Here is a 26,800-nt window from a genome sequence, read left to right on the forward strand (position 1 = left end):
AAACAAATGCAAGGGAGGAGTGGCATGTATAGCATTAAATATTGTGGAGTTTATTTTTGTAGTATTTGCTTAAATCTATGCACAAGACAGCTAAATGACCAAAAATATTTTAGGAAATGTTAATATTTTCATGCAAAAGAGCTAATTTACAGGTTAATTTAAATTAGTTCATTTAAAAAGAACCATAACAGCTGGAGAAAATGGAGGAAAGAAGCCTAAGACGCAGGAGTGAAATTTGGTCTCTGTCGATTGAAACTTCTGTTTCAATTTAACACTTCAGCACCATAGAGTATTAAGTTTAGTCTGTGACAGCTTATAGAGACTTGGATGATGGCAGGACAGATTCCAATGCAGACAGCTGCAAAGAGCGTATGCACTACCAGGGACACAAAATCACCCAAGAACCAGAACGAGCACAGCCCTTTAAGACCTGCAAGGCAGAGGGAAAGCACTAGTTATTTACTCCAAACCCTAGGCATCGCACTTGTACAAAGCACGAAAGTGACTTAAATCCAAAATGTCCAAGTCTTCTGTCCAGACAGGGAGGAGACATCTCCAAGAATTACACTGAACTTTGCTTTGTTCCTTGCTTTGCCACATGCTTCTCTGCTAAGTCCCTTGTCCAGTGCTTCATCTATTAAGTTCAATATTAATATCTTCCTACTTTGCAGGGATACTTTGATAATACACTCACCAAAGCTTTTAAGAAAGAGCATTCTTCTTAAATGAAAGGTCAAACAAACAAAAAATAATTACTTTTCATTAAGTGTTTATAGAATAAAAACCAAAACCAAAACCTCATTCCTCTTCTTGTAGCTTTGTTTCAACCCCCGAGGAAGAAAAAATAATGAAGTGTGTCCATGGTCCTTTGGAAACATCCCCACTTGTTCATTTTAACTATCCGACACAAATCAAAACCAAAGTGGGCTTACTTGCCATAGTCCAAGCGACCAGCAGCAAAGCACATTTCACCCATACATCTTGCAGCCGTGGCAAAGACAGATTTTATGTAGCCCGCGGCCCTGCCAGTACATTTTGCTGCAGGTCAGAAATGCATTATGATTGCCAAGAGCAATGCTTTTTTACCTAAGCTAACCTATTGGAATTGAAAAGAAACCAACTGGGAATACCCTGACTTACCATGAAACAAATACTGAAGCACTTAGACACTTAATAAATACTCAAATGCTTACCAAGTTCCCAATCCTGAAATGTCAGACCTTTTTTTAATCAAAATATAGCTCCAGCAATAAAAGAATAGATCAAAGACTAGTCAAATATTCTCTTTTTTTTTTCCTTGTTGAGAACTGAATTAATTTGGTTTCCAAAAAAAGGTGATGCATGAAAATAACAACCAATGCATTTAGCACATGTCTTTATGCTCCTTTTAAAAAGGAGATGCAGAATAGATCACATTTCAGCATTAGTTTAGGTCTATTTATTTTTACAGGTATTGGGAGGTTTCAGTTTTGCACCATTTTAGACAATGGGAGTTTTGTTATTAACTTCACTGAGTCCAGAATATCTTTTCTGGAGTTTCTCAGAGATGCTTTGAAGGTGTCTCTGAATTCACCACCGTTGATATTTTAGTTCCAAGTATTCACCACAAAACAATGAATATATAATTGGGACATTTCCTTTTTCCTGTTTTTAACTGTTGCTTAGCTAATTATGCTCTCGAGACACTATCTGACTTACCAGCAGCAATGCTGAATAATTCAAAGACACGGAATACCAAATGTGCAGAAGGAATGCTGTCATGAAAACCCCCAATAGTCTATTTTAGACAACAAATCTGACAGCACTTCAGTTACCAGCCCTGCCTCTGACACAGTGATGGGGCACCACTTCTCTAGCTGCTCTTTTCATCTACAGCTATTTGGCCTCTTCTTTAAGTCCCAACATGAGAGTCTCTGGAAAAGTATATTTTAAGACTGAAGCATGTAACTTTGAAAAATGGATTAAGGCCACCTAAAAGTCTCCTTTTCCCATTACTACCTTGCCTCTGTTAAGATGTACATCCGAATTCAGGCTGTTTTTTCAGTATCAAAATCCTGGTCATCTCTGTCATGCTTCCACATGGCAAGATTTACTCACTAAAATCTTGTATTCCCCCACCCTTCCTCTCTCCTCCACTGTACTAATGCTCACCTACGATCTTCAAAAACTTCAGAATGATGAGCTGCTATAAGAATATTTTTCACATTATTACATAAAGATAATCACAATAAAAATCAAAGAATTGCCTTGAGTTTTTCATAAAACAGCATCTCTGTTAAAAGTGAGGCTACCAGTTCAGAATCAAAATAGATTTGCTATTAAGTTTATATGGAAATGTCTTTCCCCAAATAAGTATTGTTTTAATTGTAGAGATATTAATTATTAGGTATGTGAGAAAGGCAGGAGTATCTTACAACACTCCATGCCTCCATACACGGCCTGTCCAATATATGTACAACTTCTCCAGCTGTATGAGAACCATTCCCGTTGCCTCACTAACATCGAGGCTGTTGCAAGTAAGAGAGTAAGCAAAAAGCGATGTTAATTTCAAGCTTCATTAGAAGTAGAAGTGCACAAACATCAATGCTTGTTGAATGCAAATGGATTCCGTTATTGGAAAAGAAATATCAAAGTTCTGCGGGAATCTTGGGAACGCGTTCTGTCTTGGTGCTCCCCTGCCTGTTTTATGCTGCCGACCTCACCAGAAGCAAATCTGGACTGTTTGAAATTCCCAAAGAGTAGCTCTCCCAAACTTCTGACACGAGCAAAGTCAGATAGCTTGGGCACGAAGGAAACAAGAAACAGGTAAGCATTGGGGCTTTGGAAGAGGCAAAAGCAACTGTAAGGTGGGGAAGTTTTCAGCAATACAGATCAACAGTGTTGCTAAGAATCACATGTTATATGATGCCACATAAAAAAAAATAGCCTGCTATTTTTAAAAGGGGAGAAATGAAACTAAATACAGAGCTGTACTGGGATAACCAGAGCACTGATGAGACTGGAATTTTCTGAGAAGCAGTTGAAGAAGCCCATCAAAGTGAAGGCTGAAATGGGATGTGATTTTCCTTTAGAAACAGACCAGGAGGTATCTGACAGATCAAGTATGTTGAAACAACCTGGCTGCTTAAGTGTGCACAATTCATTTCCAGAAAGACTTGCATTTTCAGAGATTTATGAGGCATCAACTCTGCTGCTGTCAAATTGCAGGAAGCCCATTAGTCCTGCTGGTGTTGTGCCTTTCTACTAAATCGGCTCTTGTACTGCACGGACTCTGGGTTAACTCCATGTCTTCCTCCTTCAGTTCTACTCTTGAGATCTACTCTTGGATTTTCTATTAAGCCCACGATGTCACAACATGCAGAAATTTGCAAATTTATTTAACCAAGTTTCAAAATTAACATTTTTTCCTCACATCTGGATCAAACAAAAACCATTCAAAAATCAGCTAGCTTCTTACTAGATACTTAATGATTTTGCTGGCGCCTATTATTTATATGTAGACAAAGTGCAAAATCCCTGTTAACATTCTTTCAGTTTTCTTCCACATTTCTGGAAAACTTGTTGGCTATTAGCTCTAGCTAGGACTGCATTTGCCCTTTTCACTGCAGTTATCACAAGACAGGGTCACTGCTGCTTGTGAGCAGCTCCTACAAATGGCATTGCCCTTCCTCTGCTATTAGCAACAAAAGAAATCAATTCTGAAACAAATTCTCATTATCACTTCATGTTGACTTTGCACTTTTTATTGCTAAAATTCAGCCTCCTCTCTTTGCTAATGCCTAAACTGCAATTAGGATGTTTTCTGCATTTTTTTTTTCCTTGTTGCATACCAACACTGGTAATCACACTATGGATCAACCTGGCAGAGTCTATTACAGCATTTTAGTTTTTATTTTTTCATCACTTCTCTTGCATCCTAGTTTTATCATCCTTATTATGCTCTGAAGCCTCATTGAGTTCTACAGAAAGAGCACTTGAGAGCCTTAGGGTGCGCTCGACTCTTGGATACACCAGCGTATTCCCACTAAATGGCTCTGAGATGGATATAAGCATTTTAAAAATTATTTTTCTCAAAATAAAGCCTTACCACATCTTGTTCTTGGTCTTAAGACCAAGGTTATGGTCTTAGCATGCAAGACATATATGTACGTCAACAAATTTGAACTACGTGGCTTAATTGTTAACCAGTAGCCAAATCACTTTGAACAATACACCCCCCTTAACATTGTGGTTGTAAATGATCTGCCAGTAGATGCTTTAATACAGTGTTAAAATCACTGCTTGAATCTCACTTAAACATTTGAACAGGACTTTGCCCCATCAACCAGTAGGTGGAGATATAAGTCCAATAATTACTCCTGAAAAGAGCTTTTTGGTGGTCCTTGACATAATCCAAGGTTTGTATAATGCAATTTAAGTTAGATTTTTTTAATAAGCATTAGATGAGACAGATGAAATCTGTCTGCAGTTGAGGGCCATCTATCAGCCTTCCTAGCAGCAGACTTACAGTTTATGGTCAAATATGCCCACTGTGCTGAGGAATCCTTCCTATTCAGCAAAATACTAACAGGAGTAAAAAGGCAGAAAGCCAAATAGATGATCAAAGCACGTATTTTCTAAAACTAGAGCAGTGTTGTCAAATATCTTACAAGCTTGATCTGCAGTGTGTTATACAACATAAACAAAAACACATAAAAAGTGTACAGTCTCAATCATTCCAATATCTTCATTTTTGACAAGCTTTGAGTCCTTTTATGCCTACAGAAATTACAAGTGTGTTTATTACCTTCCAGTACAGATTCAGGAATACTCTTTGAGTACTGCCAGTTCATCAAGACAGTCACAATACTCTGCTTTGGCAATAAAAAAAATCTCTGCATTTAGCAAATTAATATCAAAGAAAATAATACTGAAATCACTTGCAATAGTGATGACATGTTATGATTTACTTTTGTAATATGATCATGTCTCCTAACATCTCTCTGTAGTAGAATAATAATAATATCCTATTTAGCAGAAATAGAACTAATATAGTACTATTGCACTACAGTAATACGACAAAGTGTAAATTTAAGCCTATACAATTTGACTTGTATAATTGCTTGTTTTGTTTATGCTGCTTGATTTAAGGTCAAGTGAAAACAATAACAAAATAATATGGTTCAACTATATCAACTTAATTATAACACTGTAATTAATTATATGTACTGTAATTATAACCCTGTAGACAGGGAATTTATGACATAGGACTGTTCTACTTCCCTAAATAAAAGGGAACAAAAATTTCTGTTCAAACACTTCTGCTACTTAAACTCTGTCATTCTGTGGAAAAGAATCCTCACATAACGGGCAAAGCATTAAAACATTATTGCAAAGGGGACCCACAGCATTTCCTGCAGGGGAAAGCAGAGAACTTATTTGCCCTAGCACAAAAAAACAGCTCTGCAAAATCAGCTCGACTTTCTGCCATAGAACCAGGAGAGAGGAGGGAGCTGGGTCTGCTCTTTCTCTGCAGAGACCTTATTCTCTGTAGGGGGTAAATTGACTCATAGGCTTTAATACCCACTGCTGCTTTCTAACACCGAACATACCACTGACACGTATTTGGCAACAGAAACATCAAAGGTGCTGATTTTCAAAAGTATTCACTTGAAGGGATGGTTATATGCTATTTTCCTACAATGAACAAAGGTATTTTTAGAAATGAGCAGAGCTGAAACAAGAATTTCATTACCTAATGAAGGACACTGCCTTGGCAGCTTACGGAACAACAAATGTCAAGTCTTTTGAGCCTCACTTTCTTGTTCTTATAACAGACAATTACAGTATTTTATAAATAAACTAACACAGAAAAATTTGGGGTATTTATCATAATTATCACTTAAAGGTCACTAGAGGCATTTGCCTTTGCCTCTTGACAAAGCATATTTTGCAGCAAAAATAAGTGTATTTTGCTGCTTTTCCTTATATGAACAGACACCATAATGCCTAGGGATAATTCAGAATGTGCTCTTGCTTGTCTTATTTCTAAAATCTTCATCAGCTCAATATCTATATTTTTCTTTTCTGATATTTTAAATAAAATTTGCATTAACTCTCTTTTTCTTATTCAAACCTCAGATTAAAGAACTAAATCAGAAGTAACTGCCAGGGCTAAAAACTTCAGCAACGGGAACTACCCATGATGACCATCCTGCTGTTTTACCATGACCAAAACGCGACCATTTGTGATCCAAGATTAAACTGGAATCGTCAAGAGGGGATCTGCAAACTGTCCTGCACTTGACTCCGTTTGGTGTTTCATTAATAACCTGCAGTGTGGCCAGTACTTGGTTTTTGCATAACAGTTATTCAATGTGCAAATAACAAAATTAGAAAAGGTTACTAATTAATTGAAGGGTTAATCAGACTCAACAATTGTGGCAAATTAAGAAAGAAAGAAAAAAAAAGCAAAAGTCAGAAAATTTAAAAGGTTCAAGTACAAAGTACTGCACTAAAGCAGGGATAATGAAGACACATCACCTTATTATGCGTAGCACTTAACATTGATACGAAGATAAATTCCTTATCTTCAAAAAAGAGAAATCTGCATTACAAGAAGAGAGCAATGAGCACTTGGCTAGACAGCAGTACTACAGAAAAAGATCTGGAGATTATACCAGAACACAAGCCTAGGATGAATCAACAACTCCAATTTCTCTGAAGGAAACACAGGCTCTTCTGGGATGCATGAATGGGAACAGAGCCACGAGACATGTTGTATCACCCACCTCTCTTGCAAAGAAATGGCAGGGTTTGGGTTGGTTTAGTGTGTGTTCTCTGCATTAACCGGGAAGACGATAACCAGAGATTTAGAAAACATAATTAAAAGGAGAAACTGGAATACAACAAACAGTGAACTGCTCTGACAACAGTTCCGAAGTATTTCAAAGCATTTATCTGTCCCCTCAGTGTAAGGTATTCAGTGCAACATGCAAAGGGGTTAAAACTGTGATGAGAAAGTTTCAGATTAGATACTGTGAAAAAAAATAATACTGAAACACTGGAATAAATCCTCCAGAGAGTTGATGGACTCCGCACCACAGGTCGTTAAACCAGGCTAGTCTATTGGGAATGCTCTAGAGGCAGGAGGTAAGGGAACAAAGTAGAAGACTTCTTGACATTTCTTCCTAGCCCATTTTCCCAAGCTTCTAGCAAGTACTGCATTGGCAGCTTAATTTGTATTAGAGTTAAGGCCGGAAAAAAACTCTTAATCCCCAGGGCCAAGACAGGTGGGCAGTTGGAATTATTGCAGATAGACAAGAAATCAGGAGGTCACAAGTTGTATATTGGCAAGCAAAGATGCTGCTACACTATGCTGTTTTTTTTTCCCTGGCTGTGAATACAAGAATGATGGGTATTGCAAGGGAAAGGAAGGGATGGATCCTGATGGCTAATGCTAAATGACCCTCGAGAAAATTGGTTAGCTGTTGTACAGAACCTCTACGCCTGCTAAAAGCAGGAGGAAATACTGGAATATTTGTATTTTCATTCATAATGGTGTGTATAAGTGTTAACATTTTTCATTAAGAAAAGTCTAGATATTTTCATGCGGCCATAGATGGCTTGAAGCTTGTAAAAATGGTTGTTATCTCCACTAACAGTTTTCTACAGACTATAGCTCATCAAAACAATAAATAAAGCCCTTAAATTACACAAACTCACACTAGTTGGAGATTGCTATCTGCAGAATAATGCCTGTACATTCCTGTAGCACAGATCAAAGCAGTAGATTATGCTCGAGCTTTTAAAAAAAATTGACAATTGTTTCTGGTTGTGAGAGGTTTTATGAATATGTTTATAGGCAGAAATCAGCCATAAAAGACACAGACTATAAAACACTGGGAGCTATAGAACAGAAATCATTGTCCAAAGCACTTTCTAAACTTCAGAAAATGATCATAAAATTGTAAAAGTACTTGTCAGATTTGAAATACAGCCTTAGCAAAAAGTGTCTTCGCATCGACATGCTGTTAGAAGTAGGTATGGGTATTGAAAGTAAGGAGCTGCAGGAAAAGAAAGGTTTACCAAGTAAAGCAAACTACATCAAATTCAAATAAAATAGCAACCTGACAACAGCTTGCATAACAATAATATAATTTTAGATATGCAGATCAACTGAAAGTGCCAGGCAATCTTCCAGGCTAACATGTGACTGATTGCATTAAGGTCATATGTCATATTTAGGCCTGAGAACCTGTGATGCCAGGGAACAGATAATATACTGACCATCTAATTTATTTTTCCCTTGAGAACATGCAAACCTTTTTTTTTTTTTTTTGTAAGTGACATCCATAACACATCCATGGCCTCTATTACTGTGAGACCTCAGACCTACAACCTTTGCCATACTCATATCCAAGGTAGCACTTTGATGTCAAAGTGAATCTATTTCTACTTTAGAAATGGGAAATTGAGTGCAGAAAATGAAAATATCTCCTCAAAGGTTACACAGGTAGGTTACAGGCATGCTTCCCATTCCTAAGCCAGGGCAGGATTTGCCAAACTATGGTTCTAGTGCTCTGCTAGATCCATACATTTCTCTGGCTTCCTCTCCCCTTAAGGAGGTCTGAAGATGACAAACCTATCTCAGAAGGCAAACAGAACATTGTAAAAAGAAACATAGAGAATAGAGGTAGTTGTATACCAGAAAACTAATTTTCCCAAAGAAGCATTGAAAACTCTGGTGTCTAGCAAGACTGACTGATTTGGGTTTCCAGCTTGAATAGCTATTCAAACTGGTTGCTGGGTCTTCCCCCACCTTTCACTCTCTGTTAGATGAGACACCTATGCACATAGAGCTGTTCTGAGGAGCTCAGCAGTCCTTCCCTCTCCTACTCAATCCATGCAGTGTTAATCCTAATAGCTTTGACTTTTTCCAACAGTCCTGTTTTCTGATAGGACATTTGATAACATGAATTGATGTTACATAAATGCCAGGAAATAGACAGTCATCCCCAGCAGGCTTGAGCATATCAGACCTCTGCTTTGAGCTTCCACTGAGCTTTTAGCCCAGACAGGCTATTAAATCATATAATCTGACATGCTATATATCATAGTCCATTGTAGCAACACGGTTACCTTATTAGTTTAAGTGGCAATTGCTTGGGTTAGGGCAACTCCTGCAGGGACTCGAGTGTTTTGCACCACAGAGAGCACCAGGAACACGAGAGCGCCCTGGCAATGCCCCAGACCTCTGCCACGGCAGGGAAGCAGCTCACAGAGACAGCCAAGGTTTTCTCCTTACCACGAAGGAGCAAACATCCCTGGTGCTCCTAGTAATGGGCTAGAAGGAAAATTCAGAGCTTGTTTCAAATTCTGCTGAGTGATCAGTAAGCCTGGGATCAAGACACTGTGTGTGACTGACACGACAGGGTGATGAACACAGTTCTCCACAGTACATCACAGCACTGATTTGATCTGCCTTGTACACATGCCACGAAGCTATGGAGGCTCATGTAACATATCTTGAATAGCAGCAACACGTCTTTTAGAAAAATAGCTAATTTTAAAGACTTAATGAGATCCAATTATCCCAGGATGGAATAACTGCTAAATTTTCCTAAACGATACAATAAGTACAGGGTAATCTCCAAGAATTCACATAGGAGCTTTGAAAAATACACTTCATACGGCTGTATCTTGGTTCAGCGAAGCCTCTAGGAAGCCTGGCATTGCCAGTGACAAACTGCATGTGAACCAAAATGAGCAATGAGGGCTGAACGCAGCATGATCCAAAGGCACTTACTGGTTCATCGTGTGATTCCCTGGATGGTGCTAGAGCACCATCTGCACCTGATTTTGACATGGGGAGGGCCAGACCCTTCTGAGACAGTTACAGGTCACACACGCTGCAGGCTTCTGTCACACCAAAACCCCCCGACAGCTCGTTGCTGCTGGTGTCCACAGCAGCAGGATTTTAATGATGCGCATACGGAAAGCAAAAACATCACTCCGATAATATTATGACCACTCTTAGGTCTTCTGTAGTTTGATTTTTTTGCCCTTTTTTTTTTTTTTTTTTTAAATGTGCATTATTCCTTAGACTGATGTGACCTTTTCTGCTTAAGTTGCACACTGTGCTGGCATTTTAAGGAAAAACAAAACAAAACAAAACCCACCATCAGCACTATTTTTGGATCACATACCCATTATTTGCTGGTGTCTTACTAAAAATCTTACTAAAAATGCTGGCAATTTTACAGTTCATTAAGGATTACCTCAGATCTGATGCTGCTGGTAAGAAATCAGAACAGAAAAATATTTAACAACAGAAAAATATTTAACTAAAAAAAAATCCCTACTGCTTACAAATAGTAATATAATAATTATGATGTTGGCTGAAGCCATTTCTAGTTTTCATATATATGCACCTAAAGGAAAATTATTTTGTCTCTTTACTGCCATAGAAGCTGTCTTGGGTCAATTAACTTATACCTAAACACCATGTCGGCAATGTTCACCATATTTGTTGCAATCAAGGTGTTTAAAGCTTGAGATACTTTTAATTTGGAAGTAGTCAAGAGAGAAGGCCCTAGACTTCTCTCAATTGTGTTTGAATTACAAAATAACCCTTCACCTCAGCAAAAAAAATCATACTGATTTTAGGCAATGAACGCTAAACCAAATTATAAGATGTACTAGGTGACTTTCAGTAGGTTGAAAGCACAGAGCTGCTCAGAAGACCAGGGAGATTGTGGAAGAGCAGTGGAGGGTCTAGCGGCTCTGCAGAGTGATGCAGTTATGTTAACTGTGTCCATGCTGTGGCTTGGTGGCACTGGCAGCTGATGAAAAGCACTTCATCAACACCAGTACCTGTGCAAGATGAAGACTGATGTGGCTAGATGGGGTAGGCGGCGAGGAACAAGCAGAGTGATGAAGCTAAGCACACCACATGCCCATCACCAGCTCTTGGAATAGATTGCTGGTTGTCCCTTGGCTATATGCAGCCTTCTGCACGAATCAGACCCATTACCACCAAATACTTCAGAGTCTGGGCCAGAGAAACCATTTTTCTAGGCTATTGTTTCCGGATTTTCTCTTGGGATGGGGACATTGTTGAATTTTTAAACCTCGAAAATCTGCAGTGTGGAGTCTCAGCCAGGGATAATGTCAGTATGAAAGCAGGTCTCGGTGCCAGCCCTGCTGGGACGCAGGCTGCATGAGAGATCTGCAGCCCTCCCCACACCGGGCCACGTCTCTCCCCTCCCTCCTGAGCGGGATTAAACTCACCCAGCCCTTACATGAAAGGAAGAAAAAAAAAGAAAAGAAAGAAAGGAAAGAAAGGAAAGAAAAGAAAGAAAGGATCTAACTTTGTGAAGACTTGAAGATCATTCCTGTGGGTGAGCTGATCTATACAGTACTAGGATCAGAGGCTGATGTATAAAATATTATTTCCAAATCAGCTTGATACTATTTGGGCTTGATACTCCTGTGTTTAAATTACAGCAACACATATACAGTAGCAATATTACCAGTCATAAATAAAGCATTTGCTAGCAGAATGTGGACTTGGCTATTCACACACGTATTACATAAATCTCCAGCAAAGAAAACACAAACTAAAGTCTGTTCAGAAAATGCTCTGTGGAATAAAGAGAATAACTGTAGCCACATTTATTCCTTGCCCAATGCCCACGCTTTCTCTGAACTACAAGTATGTGTTGCTTTTACGCATAAGCACCGGGGCAGAAGAGGTCAGGAAGCTTTGCATTTCCAAGCACAGCTTGTGAATTCTGCAACTTGCTGCCCTGGTCTTTTTGCTGGTTTTGAGGTTTACAGCCGTTTGCCTCTATTACCTTTAATTAGCACTAATTGGCCTACAAGGAAATTCTCGGTCTTGCGTTCTTCTGCTAGAGCTATTTTGTCTGCACGTTCTGCTTCCCGGTCTCATTCTCTCCTTTATTGCTACTTACTCGAAGGGGTCGCTGGGATCAGCTCTCTGGAGCTCCGGAGGAATCGGAATTCTTTTGTAGTACATTTCCCAGTCAAAAGCTCCTCGCATGGCATCCCCCGCCTGTGCCTCGTAGCCAAAGTGATTGTGGTCAATGACATCGATCATAGGACACACGATGGTCTTGTGGTTTAGTGCAATCTGGTCTGAAAAATGAAAGCAGAAAATAGGAAACGGCATGTCTAGTCAAGCCATCTATCACATTACTGCAAAGTGAATCCCACAGGTTTTTTGATGTTTTGAAGATTGCTTGCTTCAATCCCTATGGTCCCCAAATAATTTCATTTTTCAAATTTGTATCAGACCTTTATCTAAAGTGGACTTAATGCAGTTGGGCAATGATTAGAAGCAATTACAGTTCTTTAAAAGGAGGCATAGCCCTGCGACACCCACAAGGGGTCCAGACATCTGTATCTCTGTCCCTTTACTACTCTGAGCTGTCCCCAATCTGTCAGCTACAGAACAAGTCAGCAAGCAAAATATAAAAATACTTCTTCAGCAGTGTGGAGTGTGTAAGGCAAAATCCTGCAGGAGGGATTTGTGTTCCCAAATGCAAATCTCAGACTTTGCAACTATTGAGCCTCTTCCTGCAGCGCTACGGTGCACCAACTTTGAGGTCAAATGCTACAAATTGAAAATGAACTCTGACGCTAGGAATAAAACAGCCTTTATGATCTTTTTGTTCCTTGCTTTGAGGTATAAAATGGTTTCTACTGTATTATTCTTACTCTTGTTTTTCTTTATGCTTTTTATAAAAATTAGAAATCTCTGGTGTAAGAGCAGGGCGATCCTGGGATTGCCTTTGGCAAATACCATTGCTCAATCTTGCAGGGTTCCTCAGAAAGGAAACAAAGGTAAAGAAGATAACCCAAGTGCAAGAACTAAGTAGAAGAATAATATTTTGAGGAGGTAGAGGGAAACTTTGTAGCTGCTTTGGCAAAAGGAGCATGAAAGGACTATATCAAAACTCTCTGTGAACTTTTAAAAAGCTATCATTTTATGTTTTGAATTTTCAATATTCTAAGTAAAATAAAACTTTTCTTTAAATAGTAGTCTCTGTTCTTCAGAAATTTTAACACTTTTTAGGCCTAGGTGGAGAACATTCAATTTTTTTAAGGATTAGATTTCACTGGTGCCTGATAATAGCCTAAAAAAACCAGAGGATTGAGTGCAGAATAAAACCTTAAATAGTCAGGCAGGTAACAGTGGTGTGATCATTAATAACCTGTAGTCTGCTCCCTTCTGAAAGACTGCACTTTAAAAATGATTACTTTAAACAAGACATTGGGAGTCTTCATGTTTATTTTTGTGTTGTTCAGAGACTGTCTAAATGGTGGAACAAAGCAGACCACTAGTGAGAAATTATTGCACCTGGAAGTCTATTTTTTTAAAAATATCTAATCCTTTAATAGTGAAATAAATTTAAAGTACAGGCTCTCACAAAATTTGAGGAACCTCATCCAAGACTTAATGGCTGCGTTACTGTTAGTAGTGCCCAATACAATTGCATTTGCTAGTACACTGTGTAGTGCTATCTGTAATCTTTATGTAAAGTCATTTTTACATAATCTATTTCCTGTGATGGTCCTGCTAATAGTTATAGGGTTTGTAATATGCTCTGATGCTTCACCCTGAATTGATTGGAGGGGAGAAGCTAAATGGCATTGATTTGGCTGGACCAGGTCAAAGTAGATTCATAGCACGTCAGCACCTTCCTCTGGATTTTTTTAAAGCCTCTTTCTTTAAATAGCCTGCAGGGCTGGAAATGTGAGTCACACACCCAAACTCCATCCCAGGCATCCTTCCCACATCACTACAAGATTTTTAAGTGCAAGATGGTACTTACCTCTCTGTTCCTTCATGCATCCAGAGAACTTACTTCTCAAGCTCATTCTCAAAGATATTTTACAGTTGATGGGGAACCACAAGGAGATCTTGACTTTTGAAGGGTACACTTTATGTACACGTGCACACCAAAAGACAAAGTGATCAAACCTTGATCCTCAATGCTTCTTTCAGTATGCTTGAGATAATGATTTTTGCACACATACTTTTGGGGGTTTAAATGTATCCCTAGTATGAACTTAGGGAGCAGACCGAAGAGCTGTATGACCAGCCTACATGTCACAAGAGTGCAGATACAGATGCAGAAATACTGCTGCCTTTGCAACCCACCAATCTTTATCCCATCTGCTCTAATGGAAAAGACTGCAAGCCACAGCTGAAATGCTTTACAACGTCTTTTCCATTAGCTTTTCTCATCATCTTTGTGCAAATTCCTATTGATTTGAAAATTTCCATGCAGTATTTTCACATACATATATGCTACAGATGCAGGGAAGGACAGGCAAGTGCCATCATATATGAAAAAAACTTGCAGAATGGGGTGAAACCTAGGATTAAAGCTTCAGAATTTCCTCCCTACTAACTGCTCTGATTTTTTTTTTCAGAATTTCTAAAATTAAGCCATGTGCATACATGTGACAATAAACAAAAGTTTTAATATCGTCTAAGCCTCAATATTGCCTCAAGAACATCCTGAGAAAGTTGCACCCCTTTAGTTTCAGATGCCTGTTTCTATTTGGTCTGGTTAGACCAACAATGCCACTTTACAAGTGTTCTTATCTCCCTGCTCACAAAACACGATCAAAGATGATGACAACATTTGAGTGGTTCAGTGTGTTATTTTCTGGCCATCTGATTTGTCATCAGCATTTGTGTTTACGCTCTTAGCCTTCCTCACTGGCAAGTAATGTGCCACTATAATTCTTGTGTGGAAAGGGACAGCCAGAGCTAGCAGGGAGCTAATACAACTTGCTGAGCATATTGTAATCCTGATGTAACCTTAAGGCTGGCTCAGGAAATAATCTCAGGCATTACTGACTATCTCCCCACCTCTTACTGCTCCTGCAGCAACATCAGCAGAAGGTAAGATGCACCTGGATCTTCCAGCTCATTCATTTTTCATTTTCTTACCTTAGACCCATGATCATGATTTTGTACTGTGCTGAGTTCTCAGCCACATCTTCCAGAGCTCAAGCTGCATTTCCCCCTTCTGCTGACTTTATACTATTGAGAAGTGATCACAAACAGCTGTGTTTGCCAACATATTTACTCTGCTACAGCTGCCTGCTCAGGGAACATCAGGCAACGTTCTCTGAGACGTCAGTTTAAGGGTAGCACATCTCAGTTTAGAAATCCTCTTCAGCTAAACAAATAAAATACATAAAGGCTAAAGAAAATACAGAAAAGCCATTTTGCACTTGTTTTTAACAAAATAAAAGACCTTGATAGAAATGAACACACTTTTTTCCCCACAAAAAACTCCTCAAAGCTACTTATATACCTAATGAGTGCTGAAGTCACAGTCTTTCTCTCAGCTAAAAAATGACAGTAAATTTTGAAAATGAGTTAGATGCCTAAGTAACTGAGAATTGGCTCTGATTGTGTTTTTTTTTCTCATTCTCTAACTTGTAAGGTCGCATTCTGACAAAAATATTTTGAAACACTGAAAAATACATCCCTGCTCAGAGAAGACCGACAGTCTCCACTCCAGAAGCTGAACTCGGCTCTTGTTGAGGACTTTTTGCTGTGTTTGGAAAACACAATCAGAAACAAAGTGAAGATGAAGGGCATCCTCAAAGCAATGAATAATGGTATAACCTCTGCTTTTGTTTCTGCTGGTGTCATTCAGTTAAACACAGTGTTGAATGAATTACGAGATAGACCTTGAGATCAACACTAAAAGATAAAAAGATATTAATTTCACTATTATCCGCAGCCAGATTTCAATATAGTGAATATTTTCCATTTAATGGTTTTGAAAAGGTTCTGCCTTCCCTTTAGGAAAACAGGGCATAGGGCATTCCGAAATATATTCGCTGTGTGTTCATCCTCTGTTTGTCCTTCTTTATGTTATGCTTTATTTTTTTCTTTTGAAACAAAGCCTATTGATCTCAGGCTTCTGTGTTCTTCCAGATTAATTTCTAGACCCTCTGGCTGGCTAGCTAAGGGTATTTCTACTATATGTGGCACGAGAAAGATCTCATTGCACTTGAGAACTGGGGAGAATTGGGTCTTGTTCTCTCATTAAGGCTGTCTGATCGTGCCAGTTGTGCGGCCTGAGGCTGAGGGTTGTGATCATCGATTTAATACCCAACTGCAACCCAAGTGCAATTACAAATTCTTATCTGACTGTTCATGTATTTCTCAGGCTTTATGGGGTCAAACCCAGCTAGATGTATCTTTGGTTCAGAAAAGAAGGCGAGAAAAGGACTGTTTTTCAACCTGTGATTTTCCTATTATGTCTAAGTCAGCAAAAATAGAAGAGTAGAAGGAAACAGAATAGGTTCTATCTAATCTGCAGCAATTTAGCAGAAGGTAACAGAGGCTGAGTCTGAGAACTTGCTTGAGCTTTTTACACTAGTGGTGATGTATAGAATGAGTGTTGTCTTGGGATAATATGAGAAAGCAGAGAGGGCTGCATGGGTAGAGTACATCCAGAATGTTTAACTGCTGCTTGTCAGAGCTGCTTGTGAAAGTCTTGCTGAAACTCCTATTTCCTCCTGTTCCTTTATGGCATCAAGGAGCTGGGCTTTACAGGAAGGAAGGTTATTTTTAAAACTCTGACGCTGCTGTTAAGGGGAAAAGGCTAACAAGGGAATAGACTGTATGTGTTAATTTGATGTGGAAGCTAGGAAGGATTTAAGTTTGGAATTTTATAATTGTCTTGTTACTGATCTGAAGGAAAGGAAAGGAAGGGAAATCTGAAGGAAAAGCAGTTATTGTTCTTCCCTCTCAAGGTACATGGTTCAAAAAGAACAGCATTTTTTCTTGGCTGCAATTGCCTTATCAGTGTATTGTGCTGCTGAAAACGCCCTACAACAAATTTCAAGAAATGACAACTGTTAATGAGGGGGATTCTCACCTGTCACGTACTTAAAACATTTTCTTTTAATTAACACAAAGTTCTTTAATAGCAACTTTGGAAATTTTGCTATTGCTACCAAAAATAGCACTCGCTCTGCAAAGAACAGACACCTTGCATGTAGTCAGGTGTGCAGAAAAGGGTATATTGTTTCCTCACTGAGATCTAAGGCTACAACAATTGATTCTTTCCATTCTGTTGGCTAATGGAACTTTGCCAGCTGTAGCTGGAATATAGCAAAGCAGTCAATAGCAAATCATTCCTTCTGAGCTTCCTATTGTGAATGCAGTTGTTATTGGATTTAACTCAGAGGTTACATTTACAGCAAAAGCTGATTTAACAGAATGTAGATGAGTGCAAAGGAGTACAACACCTGCATAACAAAAGCTTGCAGGTGTATAGTATGGTTGTTGCATAATCCTAGATTGAGTGGCATGCTGTAATAAAATAAAACTTAACTCCAAAACCTAACATAGGCCAAAGCAATATTTCAAAAATTTACTAGTTCCTTAGTCTCAAGAATCACAAAATTAAGCTCAGATTACTCTGTGTTCTCTCTGTACTAACTCTTCAGTTATTAACTAACCAGCATGTATAACAGCAAAATGATGCCTGTGCTATTCAGCAGTGTCTATGAAGGTCTGCAGATCTGCGTGCTTGGGATTGCAAAGCTGCTCCAGGCCCGCTGTATGCAGGGTGTCCTGCTTGTTACAGGATGGCTGAAGCTGTAATACTGTACTATAAAGCTGTAATTTTAGCAGCTGATGAATGCTCATACACTTACTAAGCAAGGGAGGCAGCCAGTTCACGTTGACTTCGCAATGGGAATCCAGAAACGTGAGGACTTCTCCTCTAGCCAGCGAGGCTCCTAGCAGCCTGGTCCGAATGAGCCCTTCTCGTTTCTTGGTACGCACGATCCTCACTTTGGCAAAGCGGACCATGTATTCCTCCAGCTTCTCTTTCAAATGTTCTAGAAAGAAGGGCAAAAAAGTGTCAGTGGTGCCAGGGCTGGAGCAGCCAACATCAGGACAGGCTGGTGTGCAACCTGCAAGCGACTAATCTACTTCTGTCACTTCAAGTCCTCCAGTATCTGCCACAAATCCTGCCCGAGATGGTTCATAAAGTGCAAATGCTCTGTTTTAACACACAAAGGAAAACACTGACACTCAAGATCTTTTACTGCAGTTGTTGCTGGCAACCAGCCATCCGTGATACAACCATGCCAAAACAACTGCAGGATATTCATCCATCCTCTGGTTCCCGCAGCCCAAGGCCAGATGAAGATTCTGGCATATGGTATCATAAGCAGTGTCCTTTCCAAATGGGCTTCCTATATCAACTAATTATGAAGAAAAATGCCTGGAAAACAAGTCTTAAAAGGTAACCATTAAACTAGCATGATTAGATTGTTTTTTTTTTGGTAAGGAAAGGGAAATAGACATGAAGAGAGATCTTAATAGTTGGATACCAGCTTGAAGCAAATGGACAGCTGACTTCCTAATAAAATTAAACTGCAAATGTGGAGCAGTTGATAGATCCTCTTATCTGTATTACCTAGCTCTGTATGCATTACAAAAGAGCACATTTGGGCACTACTATTTTTTTTCTGAATAAAAACAAATAGTAAGAATGAAAAGAAAATTACCCGAATACATCTACAGCAGAAATACTAATCTTTTGATATAAAACATCACCTTTCAGATGCATTACTTTCGAAAAGTCTGGTACCTTTATTTTGCACAAAAAGAGAACACAGGGTTTTGTGTTAAAATAAAATTAAGCTCCACTGCAATGGGGATTCCTGCACATGCTCTCTCATCTCTGCTTTTTTTATTCCTAACTGATCAACACAAAAGACTTTCCAAATCTACCTGTAGATCAGGAAGCAGAAGCAACATTGAATTACTGGGGTGCTGTTAGCAAATGTACAGGGGCAGGAAAAAGTCACGTGGACTTACTGGTAGACAACCTCATGGGACACTTCCCTGAACTAAGGAATCCGCTGAAGATGTGACCTGGGAACACCGGCTTGCAAGGATTACAGAGCTGGCATCTGAGAAGGGAGGAGCTGAACTCTCTGGAGAGCTCCCGAGTCAACACAGTGCTCTGTGGTCATAGCAGAGGCTGGAAGACCAGGTAGTAAACAAAAGTATGGAGAACCGGTCCCCTGGAGTGACTGTGAGAAAAGGGGGAATATGAAAGAAGAGAAAAGGAATGATGTTTGATAAACATGAGATATTTTGAGTCTATTCAGCCTGAAGAAGAGAAGGCTGAGAGGGGATCTTAGCAGTGTATATGAATATCTCAAGGGAATGAGTGGAGAGGATGGGGCCATCTTCTTTTCACTGGTGGCCACCGACAGAACCAGAGGAAGTGGCCACAAACTGAAACATCAAAAGTTCCACAGGAACTTAAGGAAAATTAGGAAAATTTTCCTAACAGTGAGGGTGCCAGAGCACTGGAACAGGCTGCCCAGAGAGGTTGTGGAGTCTCCTTCTCTGGAGATCTTCAAACCCACTTGGACGCAGTCCTGTGCCACGTGCTCTAGGTGTCCCTGCGTGTGCAGGGGGTTGGACTAGATGAGCTCTAGAGATCCCTGCCAACCTTCAGCATTCTATGATTCTGTGATTCTCCTACTCCATGCTTGATTGTGGAATATCCAGGCTTTCATTCTGAAATAAAGTGGTATTCCTTGTTTCAATGCATTTGCCCCCTTGTCTGCTACATGCCTACTAAAGAATAGCACAACCCCCCAGCAGTCACAAAGGCAACAGATGCCCTGTGTCTTTGAGCGATGATTTTTTATGATCGACCATACTTACAGGACAAGTGTGCTACCCTTACTCATTATGGTAGCAGCTTCAATTCACTATCATGACTGAACTGAGGCTGAATTCACTTTGCACACACCCGCAAGGCTGCCTGAAATATTTATTTATTGAACTGTTTTTTTTCTGTTTTCATGAGCTCAATAGAGGCTATTCCCATAGCACAGGAATGTAGGAGAGGAGAATTAGACCTTAAAAACAGACACACAAACATGCTTTGCAGCCAATATAAAAAACCAGTCTGCTTGGACAAACAGTCTATTCTTTTTTGTTTGCTTTTTTTTCTTTCCTATTGTACCTTCTTATGGCTATGAAAAATGAAGCAGTTTCAAAGTGATGGGATATTTACATATTTCCAAAGTGAAACAAATTATATACGTTTGGCAGCATAGCTTCTGTCGTCCTGATTCCCTGCGGAAAGGTCACCTAACCCTTTCCCATCTGATTCCTTGCACCCAGAAGCCTGTGTGCACCGTACAGAAGCAATGTCCAGCCAAGAGCCAAGCCACATTGATGCACACAGCATGAACAGCTACTAACGAGATACTCCCTTGCCATGGGACAGCAGCAGCCGTGAACATAGACCCATCCTGAACCCAGTTCTCTGTGTGAGTAAATCCTTAACCACCTTTACTTGCCTAACCTGGCAGCACTTGCCTCTTGCTGACCAGAGGAACCTATGATGCACTTCTCAATTTGGGCTACCTACCACTACGATTGCTTTACAATTTCCTATTAGTTGGTTTCATACAGTTTCCCTCTTTGATGTGAAGGTACCAGGGAATTTCTTAACCTTGCCTTTTCCCCAAATATCAAAATAAACCGCTGCTTTACTCAGAGCTCCATAGACATCCTTCATCGAAGAGAAACAAATCTGCTTCTTGCTTCCTAGAGCTCAATTATATTTTATTACAATTCCCAATTATTATGTTGCTGATATCATCTCCCGAGCCTCACAAACACAGCCTACATATAGAAGCAAGTAAACTCAAGTGCTCAAGTAAACACACATCAATCAATGTCAGAACAAACTATAATTCTGAAGAAATTCTCTAAAAGACATTATAATGTGGTATGTAAAATAGAAAGCAAAGCAAAGGGCCTTTAAATCTCTGGGAGGCAACACATTCAGCCCATTTATTACCAAAGGAATCAGTTCAAGCAAGCTTGGCACACAATAAAACAAGAAGGTATGATGGTTTCATTTATATGCTGCAATATTACATAAATTTCACTTTCAGAGTTAGGCATGAAAGAGAAACCAGCATTTAAATTCTACAGCGAGCTATAAAAGGTGCAGTTTGGATGTAAAGAAGCCAAAGCTCTTGTCACTAGTTATGGGGAGTAGATGTCTAATTTGTAATTTAAAAAGAAAATATATCATTATTTTCTTCACAGAGTTGACCAAATGAACTTATAAATCATATATTGGATTCAAGCCAAGCATCTGCCAGAGCAAGAGTTGGCACAGGTGGTGACAAATAAAGAGTCATGAAGGGGCAGGAAGTTTATAGGCTGTCACTGGTATGACAAGTGATAATAAAGAGCAACATTATGTCTCCTGTAGAGACAGTCTATGAACAGTTTTTTTTCCGATTTTAATTCCTTTTTTTGGGGGGGGTCTCTTTTTATAAAGTCTGAGGAAGTTTTTATGAAAAGAAGAGCAGAAACACAATTGCCTGGTGCTAGCAATGAAATAACTGCTCAAGCAGATTAACCCATTATTTAATTTGGTGCCCAGACGCAAATTTGATAGCAAGGTTCTGCCTTTGCCAGGAGAAACAGTAGTAATAAGAAACAGAATTGCAATTCTTTCTGTTTGGGTGCATACGGGGAATGTTTCATCACACTGGTACCACCTGGCAACACGTGTGCCAGGTGCTCTATGACTAGCAAAGTTCCTCAATAACCTTAGGAACACTTAAGAGAGATTTAAACACTACATGAAAGCTGGAGACAGTCTTCATGAATTGGTTGACAGCAGTGTGGACCATGAAAAACAAAAGCAAATGCAAAGGAAAAGCCTTTTGTTAAGCATCAATCCTGACTTACTTCCCCTCCTTACTTCTGTAGCACCTCCAGCTTCTGCCCCAAAGTACAAGCAGTTTCTTAATGAGCAAGTTGTCAAAGAACTGTGCTCCTCCACCAAGGGCTGTAAGAGAGCCCAGGGAACTGCTAAGTGCTCTGATACCTAATCTTCAATACATCTATTTCTCGCAGAAGTTTATTGAAAATACATAATTTGCCCATATGATTTTGGGTGCCTCGTGTTTTTCAGTTTCTCTTAGAGTTCCCTATTTGTGGAATACTAGTGGGAAGTGCTGGTTTAATGCAGAATCAATGCCAATACTGAATCAAGTCAGTTGCTCTTTTTTCTAGCTTATTTTCAGGACTCCAGTCCTGGCTCCACTGGTTACCTCTCTGGATGACCTGCTCCATTGCCCCACTGCACTTGTAATGAACAACTTTTAGTTATCTCACAAAGCTTTACTTTCCACCTAGAAGACTGTGTTACCATCATTTCTTCAGATATCCATATCCAAGGTTTTTATTTCTAATTGGTCCTGGCTGGATAACCCTTGAGGGAGAACGGAGGGGTTTCTGCCAGATTGACTTCAGCATCTGATCCACAGTCATGCCAGACTATGAAGCAAGTGCCAGAAGCAGTCAGATATTGTGAAAATTGTTGGATACCGTAAATCTGCCTTAGACTGACAAATGACTGCTGAATTACAACTGCTTGACACTTGGCAACCTCAGATCAGCACTGAATTTTTTTCCAAACAGTTTTTCAGATGACCTAAGAATAAGGTCACTTGGGAAATGCTGTGTAGTTACTGCTGATCTGGAAGTTGTGCTATTTAAACAGACACTAGTGCTAACCGCTTGGAAACTTCTCCTGTTAGCACGATGCTTGGGTTAACTGGCTCAGGGCAAGCTAAAATGCAGCCTCTTTTTTGATATTAAGAACGAGCCAAGGTCCTTGGATGATGTACTGAAATGCTGTTGAGAAGAACCTGAATATGCAAAAGTTCCATTCATCAGCTGCACAGAGAGATTCTGGTGATTCCCTGTTCCACGTCCATCAGCTCATCTATTTGTGACTGTTACTAACAGGGTTCTGCAGACAGCACAGAAGTTTCTCGGACCTCTTTGCCAGAACAACGTTCAGTTAATTGGTGATGTTCTAGTATCACAACCAATACCTTTTGCATTGCTGAGAACAGACTCCTCCATCCGCTGCCCTTGCCATCAGCCCAGCTCTGAGAAAGGAGGTTTTACTCTTTGCTCTCAAGTTGTCCAGCCAGCCCTGAGATCATGCGAATTTTCACCACCCTCTTCAGTACCAGGCAGAGTAAGGCTACCTTCTGCCCAGAGACAAAATGATCAAATATGGCCTCAAAGCCTCCAAAATATTAAAAATACCAAAATATTGTTTTAGATATCCAGTTAAACACTTCTAGCAATTAATCAATGTCCAATGTACTTCATACCCTAAAATTACTCAAGGATTTGCACCTTATTAACAAATGTTATCTGCTTAATACAAAAAAGTCACCAAACAATGTATTTAAAACTAGTATCCACCTGTGCTTTTTGGCCTGATTGGCAGTGTTTCGTCTTTTATAGCTATGACTGACAATTAACATATCCCACAAAAGAAAGACCTCTTTTCAACTGAAATATTTAGAAGAAAGAGACTTGCTGTTTCTTTGTATCTAATTTTAAAACAATTGTCTTTCACATATTATGGCTGTTCACATCCCTTTAGTGTCTATGTGCAGCAAAGGGTTTTCAAACCGCCTGAGGAAAGCCTATGACCTTCTTCTTTGTACATGTGCACGTACCTATTTCTGCATGTTTCCCCAGTACTGTATTTCCCATGTAAAAAACTTGGGGAGAAAAAAAAAAGAGTGAGGAAAGAAACTATTTTTATAGCTCTGTTCTTCTGGCTGAATCTAAAATGGTTTGAAGCTATAATATATATAGGAATAATATTGTTCACTAGAGCAATGACATATTATAAAAGCCAGTCACCTTAAGCTGGATGAGGAACTTGATTAAAAACACATAGCAAAACAAACCTAAATGACATGCAAAAAAGAGATGAGAAAATTATTTTTTGCTGAAATGTCAATATAATAATTCCTGAAAATAAAATGCTAGCAAGAAACTGACCTCAGTTAATGATATGGAGGAGAGATTTTAGAATCCAGCCAGGAAATGAGACCTGCCTTTCTCTCTGCTTCTCTTCCCTTTAACTATGTGGGCTTTCACGCAAAATGAAGGGTGAAAAGAAATGTTACAACCCCAGTTGCTACAGGCTGTTGAAGCTCTGCACACTGAATGGCACAGGGCAGAACACGCACTCCTAGAGTAACCTCACCCGTGTCAGCAGCACCGCTCATGCAGGGAAGCTCTACTTTGCTCCTGTACAGCTTTGCCACATGTTTGCCTAGTCCTGAGTCTAAAAACATTCACACGAGCTGTGAAGGGCTTAAAACAACATTATGTTTGTTGAGCTAAAACGTGGCTTTCTCTTTCTTTTTGCTCAGAGATGCTCTTCCCAGGAGCAGGATGGCAGATGAGGTTGCATAAGCTTTTATTTATTTATTTTTAAACAGACTTTTTTTTTGTAGTAGTAGTAGAAGCAGGATTTTCCCCTGGATGGCTGCACTTGCTTTAGGACCTCCTTACAGCACTGTATGCAACACATGTAACTGGCTCAGAATAAAATAAGGGGAAGCAGTGTAAGTTATCAGGGAAACTATGATAAGGGTATCACAGCAAAGAAATGCACAGCTGCCTTAGAGATCATTCTTGAAGCATAATTATATGATATAAATCTGTCAAGGGGATGACACTGCTGCATTAAACTTCGATTATTTTTAACAGGTCTGTTTACTACATAGGTATTTATACAGTAACTTGTCCCCAAGGAAAGCACATTGCTAAGATTGCTCCAGGTTGCAAGGCCAATTAGAAGAATGTTTTTTTTGAAGTGAATCCAGTAAAGCCTAATTTTCCTCGAGATCAATAAATTGCTCCTGTTTTCTGGGTAACAGTACTGCATCCTGGCAACATTAATTGCAAAAAAATTGTAAAGGATACTTGACAATAACCCATCAAAAACAAGACTTTCTTTTAAACATATTTATAATACTGCACACAGACTTGCAGATTTCGAGACCTGTCATTACACTGACATTTTCTCTGTTTTGCCTGAAACTATCTTTGGCATATTTTTAGTTCTTCCTCCAAAATATATCACTGACTTCTACAGTAGGTGCTGTCTTCAGAAATTGTTTACCCTAGCATGGTTCTTTTTAAGCTCTCAAATGCCAAGGACAGATCATAGGGCAGAGCTGGGGAAACACTATTGCAGTGACCCTGCATTTGCAAAGCACAGTAACACTAACCCTTAGGGAGTCATACGGCACAAGCAATTTTCTTTTAAAATTGGATCTGATTCTGGTACACCAAACACTGTTTTACCTCCTGAAGTAATTCTACTGGTCACGACAACTAGTCATAAAAAGAAGTTATCCTGGCAAGGACACCCCTAATGCCAACTGCTAGGGACAACCTGAATCATCTTGGTGCAGCTTGAGCATGGTGAAAACTATCCTGGGAAAATCATACAAGAGCAATGGTGCATCATGCACACAGGCTGGTGCTTGCAAAGTAGAAAAGTCTTTGAAATACGCTTTGAAAATCAGATTTCAAAACACAGAAGAGACTGCGGACTCTTCCAATTTGATATCAATACATGTGTTTAAAAAAAACCCTGACATACGGACTGGACTTGAAGCACCAAGTCTTTACTAAGAAATAATGAAGTTTCCTAAGTTCTACATGCTCTAACAGGATGCAGCACAAGGATCCTCAGTGAGTGTTCTCTAACCTACTGAGAGACCTTAGATTTCTAGTTGTGCAAATACTAGAAGTATATATGCAGGTATGAACTTTTAAATATCCTTATTTCCTACAATATAACACCCACCACTAGAGGGAATATCCTAAGGGCTGGAATGCCAGCAGTTGTAGCTTCAAGAAGTTCTACTTGTTTCTTCCATTTGGTGAACCAAGTATCTAGTTACTTCTCTTGACCGCTGCATTCCATCAACTGAACACTTCTTTTCTTAGTTCTAATCCAAGAGTTTTTTCTCTTTTAACTTTGTCTAGCACAGAAATGCATTGCTCCTCCTGAGGCTTTGACAGGATCCTAACAAGCCTCTGCACTAAGTCAGACTGCAGTTCTCAGAGGGGAGCGCGTTTCACTCATCTGCTCATTTGGAGAAGTTAGCTACATTCTCCGTATAAACTTTTGGGGGATTGCTACGGCAGTGAAGGAACGGCAGGCTTAGGATCACAGAAAAGATGTTTTCAGAAAGCTGCAGTTCATGGGAATTCTCTGACAACCAGCAAGGAGCACCGTTTCTGAAACTATATCATAATTTTCTTTTTCTTTTTTTTTTTTTATCGCTTAAACAGTTTATTTTTGAAATTGGGTATACAGAAGTGCTACAGTGAAAGAACTAGGCTTCTGTTTGGGTTACATATTCTGAAGCATGACAATTAATTATCGAAAAAGGAAACCATCCTCTGTTCTCAGTCTAATCTGCTCTGATGATACTTCTCTACATAATGAGGCAAACACTGATGCATAATTGGGCAACTCCTAACATCAGGATGAGTTATTAATCAAACAATAATACCGTGGCTTTTTTTTTTCATGGATAGATGATTGGCTTTTCACTTTTTATTTACAACAAGAAAAATGAGCTTTGGGAAAGGAGACATCAAGTTCTTCTTTTTCTTTGTTATCTCTTTTCCCCCTTTGTTTTACATACTGAATCAACCTGTCTTTCCCTCTCTCTCAGCTGTCACAACTGTTCTGCAGTGTCACTGATGTTCTCCAAATCCCCTTTAGTCTGGCAGGTTTCCTCATTAAGCATGTGAATTTAAGAAACAGAAAGACATAGCAAATATTAGATGAATAGCTAAAATCCAAAGTTGAAAAAGACATTATATATTGAATATTAACTAGCA

At 39.4% G+C, this 26,800-nt stretch overlaps 1 protein-coding gene across 1 annotated transcript in view; it reads right to left on the reverse strand.

Moving 5' to 3' along the window:
* GALNTL6 (polypeptide N-acetylgalactosaminyltransferase like 6) overlaps positions 1-26,800 on the reverse strand; it is a 389,307-nt gene that overhangs the window by 58,646 nt on the left and 303,861 nt on the right. The window contains exons 5-6 of the mRNA XM_088533045.1: positions 17,704-17,889; positions 11,955-12,138 (exon numbers count right to left, since the gene is read on the reverse strand). Coding sequence (XP_088389171.1) covers positions 11,955-12,138; positions 17,704-17,889 — 370 coding nt within the window. The remainder of the gene's footprint in view (positions 1-11,954; positions 12,139-17,703; positions 17,890-26,800) is intronic.

The sequence above is a fragment of the Tinamus guttatus genome, unplaced genomic scaffold (genome assembly GCF_059628265.1).
Source record: "Tinamus guttatus ecotype Peru unplaced genomic scaffold, ASM5962826v1 Tinamus_guttatus_pri_ptg000476l, whole genome shotgun sequence".
NCBI lineage: Eukaryota > Metazoa > Chordata > Aves > Tinamiformes > Tinamidae > Tinamus > Tinamus guttatus.